This window comes from Oculina patagonica, chromosome 7 (genome assembly GCF_052425735.1).
Source record: "Oculina patagonica isolate OP01 chromosome 7, crgOcupat, whole genome shotgun sequence".
Taxonomy (NCBI): Eukaryota; Metazoa; Cnidaria; class Anthozoa; order Scleractinia; family Oculinidae; genus Oculina; species Oculina patagonica.
The window spans coordinates 16,955,850-16,968,684 of NC_135764.1; the positions used below are offsets into that span (position 1 = coordinate 16,955,850).

At 35.5% G+C, this 12,835-nt stretch overlaps 2 protein-coding genes and 1 long non-coding RNA gene across 3 annotated transcripts in view; 2 read left to right on the forward strand and 1 right to left on the reverse strand.

Moving 5' to 3' along the window:
- Window positions 1-12,835, forward strand: part of LOC144659490 (origin recognition complex subunit 2-like) — a 142,836-nt gene that overhangs the window by 112,640 nt on the left and 17,361 nt on the right. The gene's annotated exons all lie outside the window — the stretch shown is intronic.
- On the reverse strand, window positions 1,732-3,025 carry LOC144659989 (uncharacterized). The gene is made up of 3 exons (XR_013572009.1): window positions 2,838-3,025; window positions 2,667-2,741; window positions 1,732-1,931 (listed from the first exon to the last, which is right to left on the reverse strand). It is a non-coding gene; the product is annotated as an uncharacterized LOC144659989 (long non-coding RNA).
- LOC144659246 (putative G-protein coupled receptor No18) lies at window positions 11,385-12,425 on the forward strand. Its single transcript, XM_078519675.1, has one exon. It carries the CDS (start codon window positions 11,385-11,387, stop codon window positions 12,423-12,425), a length of 1,041 nt encoding a protein of 346 aa, XP_078375801.1.

Here is a 12,835-nt window from a genome sequence, read left to right on the forward strand (position 1 = left end):
TTCACTGAGCTGCACACATCATTTTGATGGAAGTATAATTTCACTAAATTAAATTCAGATGAACGTGATCGTCAACATACTAAAGGAAAACAAGTAGCTATGAAAATCTAAAATTAGTGATGTAAACGAGGAGGGCAATAAGGAATTTCACTTTCCTGTGAAGACTGTAAATTAAGAATAATTTCCACATGAACTTGTTTCATTGCGAACAACTTAAGAAGCTATGAAAAATGAGTTATTTTTGAAGTATCTCTTTTTCTTTTCCAAATATATATAGAGGATAATACATGGTTGCTTTTCGAGTGAAATATCGAACACGAGAAAAGAAATTTCATATCTCCAAGCAACCATGTATTATTTTGTTTATTTTATAAACCTACTAATAACGAGGATTTTAACGATTTTTCGAAGATTTAAGACCAGTTTCCGAAGATTTACGAAGATTTTCAAAGTGTTGTCTGAAGGTCGAACGAACATTTTCACTTTTCCGAAAATTCCCGAAGATTACCGAAGATTGCTAAGGAAAATCCGAAGATGTTTCGTCTAAATATCGAAAAACTTTAGCTCATTTAGCATTGAAACATGGTCAAACATGGCAAACTCGTTAGCAAACGTGACGAAATCGATATCTTCACGTGTGAAAGCAAGAGAAGATGAGGTGAAAGATATATCTTTTACAGTGTAAAGATATGATTTTTCTCAACGAGAGAAAATCCTAGTAATACACTCTAGTTTATATAGTATTTTTTTAAAACTTGTCATGAGAATTTATGGTCTACAGTATTTGTATTTATTGTGTCAGCTGAAATAAACGCAAACATCCCTTGATATTACACGTCTGTGGCAGGTCGATAACCACTTTGTACTTTATCATGCGATAAGCATTCTTAACAATTAGGCGGACTCAAGATCAACATCAAACATTGTTCTGTGTTGATTAATGATTGGATCCGTGCTAATAAGGGTTGAAAGCTAGCGTAATTTGAGACAATACTGCTCACTGGGAGAATTTATCTAAATATATGGCGTTTGAATTGTTCGGCCAGAGAACATTTTCTGAGCGAAACCAGAAAACTTCGGCAATACTTATTCACTTAAGAATTTTCACTTGCATGAAAGTTACAATGTGCTTTTCAAAAATTAAAATGTCGTCTCTTTACTCATGTTATAACTTACCTTCTAAGAACATTTTAACGTCAATTTTAATTTTAAGTCAGTGAAGATTTGATCCACTGGTAACTCAAGATGAAGCTAATGGCGCAATTAAACATCAACTTCACCATCTGCTCAAATTTAAGCCCATGGGTTAAAACGGAAAGATATAACTATACAATAAACTGACTGATTTGAATCACTAAGGTAATCACGATAACAAACAAAGCTTTTTTAGAGGGAGAGAAAAAAATTCAGAATCCTAATTTGTTTGATATTTAGCGAGTTTAAATTCACATTCTGTAATGTCAAATAGTAAACATGTTTATTACTGACTCGGTAATAGCCAGCTATATGTGTAATGATCAACTCTTGCGAAAATGAACACGATTATCATCGATAACAGAACCATGTCGCTTTTCCGAGCAATTTCGTTCGAGGAAAGAGAGCAGATGTTTAGATGCTACTTGTTATTCGTTTTCCAATGTTTCCTATGTGATTAAAGGGATGCAAATGTGTGTTGACTTGTAAGTAATATTATTTAGTACGCAACCCGCAGACTGAACTAATAAGTCGGTGTTTAAATTTCAAAATGTTTAATTTTTATTAAACTTACTTTTGAGAAAAATTTCTTACAAACAGATGAAACAAAGACTAGTAAAAGTGGTATTGATGTAAACTTTTAGCCGATTGTTTAAAGTTGCTATGTTCTTCACTGATGTGTAGGCCAGTCCTTCTTGTCAGTACAGCCACTTCTTAACGTCAGCAGGGTTTTCATTCTGTAAATAAATGAAATGAGAAATGCTCTCAGTGTGTTATTATCTTATATCTAACGCCCACCACTACTGAACTAATAATCGGACTCTGGACTTGATAAGTTAAGGTATATACTCAATTGGTTTGTGAATCCTTTGTACTCAAAAGCCCTTTTGAGCCGTTAGCGTTTTTTATCGCGGCTAAGGGATTATCTACTAAGAAACTTAGCGGAACTGGATGCAAATTAATCTTGTACACAGCGACACTTGAAACTACTTATGTATAAGTTAAAACGCAGATATTAACAACCTGTTGATTCGTATTATATCTGCTTCAAAGAACGCCATTAAAGAAATGTGCTCAGTGTCTCTGATCAAAAAAGCTTGTTAAACCAAATAATAACTCGGTTTTAAGCGGAATGGATCCCTGTTTAGAAAATGCCGACTGAGTAACAACAGCGATTTTCCAGAAAGCAGCGTAAGGATACACAAACTCGCTGTTTGATTTTCGTGATTTAGATGAAGCAGCTTGGATAGATTTTACTGGTAAATTGGCCCATTATACTTGCCGGCAATACTCGTAAAATTTCGAATATTTTTTTTTTAATTTTTTAAATATATCTTATGGGTTACTGATTGTTCAAAATTTTGCCTTAATTCTACCCAAAGTAGTGACTTATGGTTGCCATTCTGCCGGCGGGATTGACAAACTGAATGGAGCATTATAAGACTTGGAGAAATCAACTCTAAAACCCTCACCTCCCCATGACGAGGTACTTCCTTTCCGCGGACCCGAGAAGGCCACTCACGAGCATCACTTTCAGCATCTACGTTCTACATGAAGACATAAAGAATAAACACTGTCAGATTTCACAGGCATACAAAGCGATCAGATCCGGCACCCCGGCCCATCTAAACTGAACAAAATACCTTGAAGATGTGTTTGTAAGGAAACCGTCTTTTTCCAATATGCCACATATCTTGTGCTTTGCTTGCTTGATTACACAATAAAAACACGGTAACGCACAGACAGAGTAAGATCCCTCGAGTGTTCATGATAAGTGAGGCGAACTAGCTTGGTCGGCTTGCTTCTGATGCGAATGACTCTTGTGTCGCGCAGATGAGTTCTATAAACGGCAGCAACAGGTGATTCCTTAGCTCATTAAAAGCAATTACTAAGACGTCCATCAAAACACTTTTTAACCCGTTTAAATTATGCAAGCCCACAGGTCTTTGTGACAAACGTTGAAAAGTTTTCAAATACAGTTTAGAAAGATGCTGGGAGTTTAACACCAAAGTTTTAATTGGAAAAATAATACTTATTACTGAACTCAAACCATTAATCGCATTTTTCGGGTTTTATTATTTGTTAAGGACCGATCATGGCTTATTAAACAGTGGCGTATCATAATTATTTATGTAGCTCTAAACACCAGGGCTAACTCATCTGTTAATTTATCATTGTATTTCGTGATCATGCATTTATCAGTCTGTTAATGCACGAAACAGTGTTTCGGCTTTTAGATTCACATTTGAGTGAACTAACATAAAATTAGGCTAAAGGATCACAATCGGGACTAAATTGATCTTAAGTCAATGAGAATTTAGAAGTGGAATCCATACCATGAACCGCTTACTACAATACACCGAGTACTCGTACGTATACTGAATTTAAATTATCTTCCTCCAAAACATGAATAATTGATATCATAGAATGATTTTAAAAATGCAAACAAAAAGACTAAATAAAACAAAAAAGTGCTCTTAGTTCTCATTTTGACCAGTTAATTTGGATAAAACAAAATGGAACAACGGAAAGGCTTCAGTCTTATCGCTTCTCTTTTTTTTTTCATTTTCAAAGAATGAGGGCCGGGTTTTTAGTTTGCTTCTGTTTGACTTTGCTTTGCTGGTTTACATTGTTTCTTCTGTTTTACAATTAAACTAGATAAAAGATTTTCTGCTAGGATGGTATCCTATTATCTCAGCGGGAAATTAAAACGTTTTAACGAGGAAAACATTAATTAGCGGACTTTGAAGACAAGAAAAAAAAGAGAATGAGGCGCTGTGTAATGGAAGGGCGAGCTAATTAAATGGTCTCACACCAATGGAAAGAAAAAAGAACAAAAACTGAAAATCATGTTTTCCTTCATTCAGCAGATACTTTTCGGCTTCATCATGATAAATATAAGCCAATAAGGCAATATCACTGAAGCTTAGTGATGTTTAATTATGAACCATCCATCCACTGCTTCTTCACTGACGTTAATGAGGAGCGACAATAAAGAATTTTACACTCAGCTGCTTTCCTTTAATTTAAGAACAATTTACACACTGATCTGAGCCGTCTAAGTGGTGCATACTTATACCTAATCGTACCTTTTTTTTGTGTTTGGGGGGTTTTTGGGGGGGTTTTGGGTGTGTTTTTTTTTTTTTTTTGGGGGGGGGCCGAGCAAAAAAAAATCCCCGGGGCGAAACCAGCCCCGCCTGCTCGCCCCGCGTAAGAAAATTTATTTTTTTTTTTTTTTTACCCATTTTTATTCTTTTTTTTTTTTTTCTCTCTTTTTTGTCTTTTGTTTTTTTTTTTTTTTTTTTTTTTTTTTTTTTTTTTTTTTTTTTTTTTTTTTTTTTTTTTTTTTTTTTTTTTTTTTTTTTTTTTTTTTTTTTTTTTTTTTTTTTTTATTTTATAAAAAAAATTTTAAAATTTTTTTCTTTTTTTTTTTTTTTTTTTTTTTTTTTCCCCGCCCCCCTTTCTGTCGTGTTTTTTTTTTTTTTTTTTTTTTTTTTTTTTTTTTTTTTCTCTTTTTTTTTTTTTTTTTTTTTTTTTTTTTTTTTTTTTTTTTTTTTTTTATTTAAAAAAAATTTTTTTATTTTTCTTATTGTTGGTTTTTTTTTGATTTATTTTTTTATTTTTATCATTTTCGCCTTTTTTTTTTTTTCTATATGGGGGTGTTTCATATTCTACTCAAAACAATATCGCGAACAACTAAGAAGTCATGAGAAGTAATGTAAATGAGATATTTCTCATACAAAGTCCGTTTTTTAAAAACTTTGTCATGAGAATTTATGCTCACAGTATTTGCATTTAAATTCGGTGTCGGCTGAAATAAAAAGCAAAATCAAGCGCAATGTATAACGCACATATCCCGTTGATATTTCACTAAAGAAGGTGGATAACCACTTTGTATTTAATCGTGTAATAAGCACATGATCTCCACAATAAGGCGGTCACAAGATCAACAACATAAGGTGCGACTATGTTCAGCCATTGTTCTGTGTAGGTTGATGATTGATTGCGCGCTAAGAAGGGTTGGAACCTAGCATAATTTGAGAGAGACAAAATGTCAAAATGTATATAAGCATGGCGTTTGAATTTTTTCACCAAAGATATTTTTAGCGACTCATTTCGATTCGATTCACTTTTTATTTTCACTTTACTAAATTGATTTATACTGAAACAGTGTTAACAAACGTAAACAAACCGAAGAAATTACATAGAAGAACACTTACTGAAGGAAAGAATTCGCCACTTTAGAAACGGGAAAAAACTGAGTCGAGTCTCATCTCGTGGTGGTTTGTGGGACCGTAACTTGGGACAAAAGATAAATAACTCTCTTGCAAATCGGCAACACGATTTTTTGTTTTAAAAAAAATTGTAACACCTACTCTGAGCCAATAACTCTTGATGAATACATGATCATATACGGTGTTACCAATGACTTCTCTCGTCGACTTGGTTTAAACCTCTGCTTGATTATCGCACTACAATACATTTGCACTGCCTCTAGAAAAGAAGACGAATACTACTGGGGAGCTTTTATGGCCATCCTTAAGGTGGCTCGATCCAGTTTTTTTCTAGTGATACCTATCAACTTTGAAACCCTCATACTTAAAGGGATTAATGTCAATGACATATCTACTATATCACATGGATTACACATAGACTGAACTACAATATGATATAAATTTTGGGGAGATCGGAATGAATATCACGTGACAATGACGTCACACAGGTTTTTGCTCTGAATCGAATTTTAGCCCTTAACCGCATTTTCTCTCGAGATCCTCCACGCTACGTATACCTTGGGTGTTTGCCTTCAGCTCCGCGGAGTTTCATCGAAATCTACAAGAGGAATTTTGAAATATCTTGGAATTTGTTTTCAGATGGTATAATTTGTGCGTAAAATAAAGACAAGGCTTCATATAAAGAAATTTGCGTCTTTTTTATGTTTAATGAGAGGCTTAAGCGCTCTTTCCTGTTAAAAATGTCCCATATCCGATATCCAAATCGTAAGAAGTAGGCAGACTTGCGCGATTTCGAAAAATATGAAATATATGAATCATAGTAAAGCTCAATGTTTAGCTCTATTTACCAATTTTACGCCTACTTTCGCAGAAAACGCGATTATTTCAAAACTCGTCGATGAATTTTCCCCAAAATTTTTCAGGGTGGCAATTGATCAGTACACTACACAATCCCTGAATTTCATGCTCACTGAAAACTTCTAAGGTTGTCTAACATAAACGCAAAATTGAGTAAATATTGAAGCAATCTCGTAGTTTTGAATAATTTTGTGTTCTGGGATTTCCTATTGTTTCGAGTTGAGCACAACATCGAATTCCTGTGCACCACGCGTAAAATGACTACGCTTGACCACCTTCCGAAAGCTTACCGAAATCTTTCGGAATATGGTAATATTCTCGAGTTCAAGTACCTTATTATAGGAATATAACGAGGCATTTTAACAACACGAACAAAATTGACGCGTAATAAAATTAACGCGAATTTGAGAAAAGTTCTGGTTAAATGCTTATAGTAAACGTGTTTATATTAATTAACATCAATAAAATTAACGCGAATTTTTGAAATTAGCGTTAATAACATGTATCGTTAATTTCCTATAATAAGGTAAACAATAATGGATGAATGAAACTCAAAGCCGGTTATGTTTTGACGCCATTCCAGTCATTTACACTTGACAGTGTACTCAGAAACTTACCTGGTTTACACTTTCTTTCTTTTGATGTTGAAATCTCTTTAGCGTAGCATTCAGTACGGCGGCCTTTTTTTGTTTTGCATTTCTTGTTCTTGGCATTTTTAACTTTCAACTCAGCCAAGACGTCGACCACACAAGAAAAGTTGTTGCGTGACAATTTCTTTTCCATTGTTTTCTTTATTTCGGAAAGTTTTCGGTAAGCTTTCGGAAGGTAGCCAAGCGTAGTCATTTCACGCGTGGTGCACAGGAATTCGATGTTGTGCTCAACTCGAAACAATAGGAAATCCCAGAACACAAAATTATTCAAAACTACGAGATCGCTTCAATATGCACTAAATTTTGCGTTTATGTTAGACAACCTTAGAAGTTTTCAATGAGCATGAAAATCAGGGATTGTGTAGTACTGATCAATTGCCACCCTGAAAAATTTTAGGGAAAATTCATCGACGAGTTTTGAAATAATCGCGTTTTTTGCGAAATCGCTTCAATATGCACTCAAATTTGCGTTTATGTTAGACAACCTTAGAAGTTTTCAATGAGCATGAAATTCAGGGATTGTGTAGTGTAGATCAATTGCCACCCTGAAAAATTTTGGGGAAAATTTATCGACGAGTTTTGAAATAATCGCGTTTTTTGCGAAAATAGGCGTAAAATTGGTAAATAGAGCTAAACATTGAGCTTCACTATGATTCATATATTTCATATTTTTCGAAATCGCATAAGTCTACCTACTTCGTACGGTTTGGATATCGGATATGGGACATTTTTAACAGGAAGGAGGGCTAAAGCCTCTCATTAAACATCAAAAAAGACGCAAATTTCTTTATATGAAGTCTTGTCTTTATTTTACGCATAAATTATACCATCTGAAAACAAATTCCAAGATAATTCAAAATTCCTCTTGTAGATTTCGATGAAACTCCGCAGAGCTGAAGGCAAACACCCAAGGTATACGTAGCCTGTAGGATCTCGAGAGAAAATGCGGTTAAGGGCTGAAATTCGATTCAGAGCAAAAACCTGTGTAACGTCATTGACACGTGATATTCATTCCGATCTCCCAAAAATTTATATCATATTGTAGTTCAGTCTATGTGTAATCCATGTGATATAGTAGATATGTAATGACATTAATCCCTTTAAGTATGAGGGTTTCAAAGTTGTTAGGTATCGGTAGAAAAAAACTGGGTCGAGCCACCTTACAAGTAAAATTCAAATAGAGAAGCATAAATCTAAGAAACAGATACAGTTGTAACCCTTAACAATAAATATATTAAAAAAGGAAATAGCAAATAAAACTACCTGTTCTCTCTCTTATTATTTTTTTAATTTTCTGCATTCCCTTTGTTTGATATAAATAATGTTCTGGAAGTATTTTAATGTATTGTGATGTCAGTGTTAATGAAATAAACTGATGAGAAGCCAGTTTGTTCCCAGTAACGGTTCCACAAGCCACTGCGAGTTGAGACTCGTCCCAGTTTTCTTCCCGTTTTCTTTAGTGGCGAATTGCTAAAACCTTGAGGATTTCAGACTTCCATGTACGCTACCGTAAGCTTTTCAAAAAGATTCTGACATCAGCCAGTCCACACCGTTTTCATGGATCGAGATAAAATTTTGTAAACCCCATTAACCTTTGGAACAGCACAAATTTAGAAGCTAACTTTTATTCTCCCTGCAATGGATACAAACCTATTTGAATTTCTGCTGTCGATTTGTTCTATTGTTGACTGAGTTATGATGCACAGATTTATACAATAAACACTTTAAAACTCTCACTGAAATTGGTTACTTTATGGCAATTTGTAGTACATGATAATTTGTGCAATTTGTTGTAAATGATAAAAAAGAATAATTGTGTCAATAATATATTTTAGAATAACCTGTCAACAGAAAAGAGGTAACCATTACTTAATAGGAACACAAACGAGCAAGCTAAAACTTCATAAGAACCGATAAAATGAGTACAGATGAAAATGCAACTGCTTAAAAAGTGCAATTGCGTAAAAGCTATATATTTTTAGGAATTTCGGTAGAGCAACGCTACCACGAACTGATCTAGCCGGATATCTTTACATTTCTTTTGAAAAGAGGGCAGCTAAATCATTTGTTGCTTTTTTTCTCGCGACCTCTTTACCTTCTTTCTATTATATTCTGTTTTTATTTGTCTCCTTTTTCTTTTTTTTTTTACTCAAAGTGTTGTACACCAACACGTAAAGGAACGCTAAAAATCGAAACTGGGTAAAAGAATGAAGTCTAAGCCAAATTTACAGAATTTTAACAGGCATTTCACACATTTTTCCTGCTTAACTCTGACAACATTTCCCTGACTCGACGTTCAAAGCTACGGAACCACCGGGTGTTCTTCTTCCTTTTTGCTAAAATTATCAAAAGCAAAAATTTAAGTAACTGCATGATGACACAAAGTTCTCTCCAATACATTTTTTTGTTTTTCTTATTATTTTGGCCAGAATGTCTTCATTAGTGTACTATAATTGCCTTAGGATCATAAGCTGTCAAAGAACTTTTACAGTGGAAATACGAAAACCGTGAACATTTTTATTCTTTGAAAGAGTAAGTAGAAAAAGTAGTTGATAAATTATTCGCAAAAAAACCTTTTGGCTCCAATACTGTCGGCGTTTATATTTCCTGCAGTTTCAGCTGTCAATCGATGGTTTTCTGCAGAAATTAACATATTAAGCGTTCACGGTTTCCTGATTCACACTGTAAGATGTATTTTGTTGTATTTTTGTTTAAACATCTCTCCGCGGAGTAATAGCCTGCGCAGCAAGCCCTCCCCAGCCACGGACACCTCCATAATACGGACACCAAAACTTGGTCCCAAAGAAACCAGAGCTCATCTAATCTGTACCTCTATAATTCAGACACTTAGCTCAGTCCTTCTGGTGTCCGTATTACAGAGGTTTGGCTGTGTTGAGCTACAGCAGTTTGATCCTAAACAAGAGAACACCTATACCTTACGAGTGAACTCATGTCAGAGTTTCGATTAAGCTTAAGCCATTCGGTTGCAATGACGCTATATCTGTGACACATACACCACATGTCATTGTGGAGATCACGCGGAGTGCCGGAATCAAAAGTATTGGGCTAAGACCTATTCCGGCGATCGTTGCGGTCGACAGCAATCCCACCGGATGCCATCCCGCTGCCTTTGCGCTGCATACCTTTGATTAACGTTATTTACAGACAGCAACTCCACTCTGAGTTTCTTATTTTCTATAGCAAAACGATTTGGTTCATTTTTAAAATTGCCTTCTTTTCTGACGCAAATCAGGTTGTAACAGAAGTACATGATCTTCTGAGTTTGTAATAAACAGGATTATAAAGACGTTTTCAACTAATCCATTTCGTGCTGGAAAAAATAAAATGTCATAAAAGTGAGAGATTTACTTTTACTTTTTTGCCAGCTCTTTGTCAAACCAGGATTGCTATAAAAATAAGTCGACCACAAATTGACATGGTAATTTATTGACTGTGCGCGATTACATGATGTCGTTAGCTGGGCATCAACTTTACCTATAAAACAACAACAACAAATGTTTATCTGTAAGAAAAGTATAGAAACTTTTCAAATCTTTACCAGATATAGACCAGGCTAAAAAATTCTCATGTGGTTGAATATGAAATTGTAGCCAGTCAATTGCCTGTGAAGTCGGTCTGTTCGGTCAGTCAGTCATGAAAACCTGGATCCATCACAACCGCGGGTCTTCAGGTTTATCTTTTCTTGAAATTCCTGGTTTATAAATATTTTCAAAATAATTCGCTCAATACTTTACGTTTCAAAACTTTTAAGGATGATAATTTCACTTTAAATTTTACCTGACACATCTTTCACAAACTTAATTGCTGAAATAAGACAACCGTACATCTTGGGTTATTGACTGTGTGTCTTAAGATTATGTGGGCTGTTAGGAGACCACCTTGAGATAAGGCAAATATTTATCTCTTTCTAACATAAACCCGCCTGATATTTTTTTCAAGCTAGAGAAAGCCGACCTTACAAATGTAATTAAATTTCACTTTTCAGGAACAAAACCGCAGTAAAACACAATCTTCATACTGAGTGTTTGAGGGTGTGAATTTTAATATAGTTGCAATGAGTTGTTTGACTTGGTACTTTTTTTGGAGAATCACACCCTTAAGGTGACAATTTCACTATAAAATACTCAAATACTAACAAAGAAATGAGGTTATCAGTTGAAACATCTCTGAGTATCAGCGGCATCTAAGTCATTAAATACGTAGCTGTTATTACTCTAAGCAGGAACATTTTATCGTCGCTCCTGAAAGGTATCAGTCCAGGGACACGCCAGTCACATACGCCTTTAACACAGGTTTATTGTTGTAAACTACATTTAATATCCCGACGATAAAAAAGGGCAGATCGACCGGGTAAATTGACGGCAGGTTTGCGGGAAATATCTTACATCTAAGTTTGCTTGAAAATTTTCTTTAATAGTGAATTATCATGGATGATAATTCAGCCGCCAAAGTTGATTCACATCAGATTGATCCTGAACCAAATATGTGTTACGAGGACACCAAGCCAGAGTTCGTGGCACAGACGTTTTTCTTGCTATACATAACCATTGCTACTGTTGTTGGAAATACCGCCATATGTTGTTCAATCTACCACAGCCAAACCCTTCATCGTTTCTCAAACTATCTCGTTGTGTCACTGGCGTTATCTGATTTGATGGTTGCGTTTTTCTCGCTTCCAATGCGAATCCATCAAAGTCTGCACAACACAAACTGGTGTTTGAGTGAAAGCACTTGTGTGTTGTGGATCTGGACCGACCTGGCATGCCGCTGCACTTGTTTTGCAAACTTGGCTTTGATATCAGTTGACCGTTTTGTAGCAACTAGATATCCACTAAAATACCATCGAATTATTACCCAGCGAGGAGGTCAAATGATGCTTATCTACATCTGGTTTCATGGAGCAGTGATAGCTTCACTTGGACTTCACAACTGGACAAGTTCGACCATTCCAACGTTTGCTATCGACAATCCTTTAGGATGCCGTAAGACCCCTGATCCTGCCTTCTACACATTTGCGACATGTGTTGGCTTCTTCCTTCCTTTGTTCATAATAGGAGCATCATATTCTTACGTTTTTGCCATCGCCTGGAAACACTGGAAATCTACAAACCGTGTGACGTTGCCCGAGCCTCCATGCCTTGCTCAAGGAGACGTTGCCAGCAAACGCTTTACCTTGACTCGTGAAATCAGAGCTGCTAAAACACTGGCCATTGTTATAAGTGCCTTGATTTGCTGTTGGCTTCCATTCTTCATTATTCTCATGGCCTTATTTTGGTGCTCCACATGTTTCACTCGAACAAGCCCGTTCGTAAACATTACATTTATTTACATTCTTCCTAATATTAGCAGTGCCCTTAATCCGTTTATTTTCTTCATTTTTAGTCAAAGGTTGCGAAGAGCTTTCTACAATTTTTGTGCTCATGTTAAGAAGAGCATACTGTGTTTGATTCAGGCATTTTGCCACTAGAGCAAATTTCACATCGGTGTTTTCTCAGTATTTATAGCGTTCTAGGGTAAAGAAAACAATGCCAAAGTACCGTGTTTTTAACTGAAATAACCTTTATATTATGGAGAAAACGGGGCGGGTAGCAGCTCTCGTAACGTCTCACATAAATGGTTCGCTACCCTAGCAGGGGTCCTTGCAGAGAACAATAGAACGCATAACCGGAACAATGCCCTTAGCCCCCAAAACAAAAACAATTGCATGCTACACTGAGGACCGGTAGAATTACCTGAAGCTTCCGAGGGCTGCTACGTTTCTTGGAAAAACACGGTGAAATAACAGTAAAAAACAATGTGTGGAAAAAAGGTCATTGCTATTTTTTTCTGTTATGAGTGATGGCCACTCTTAAACCCAATCAATAGACCTTCCAACAG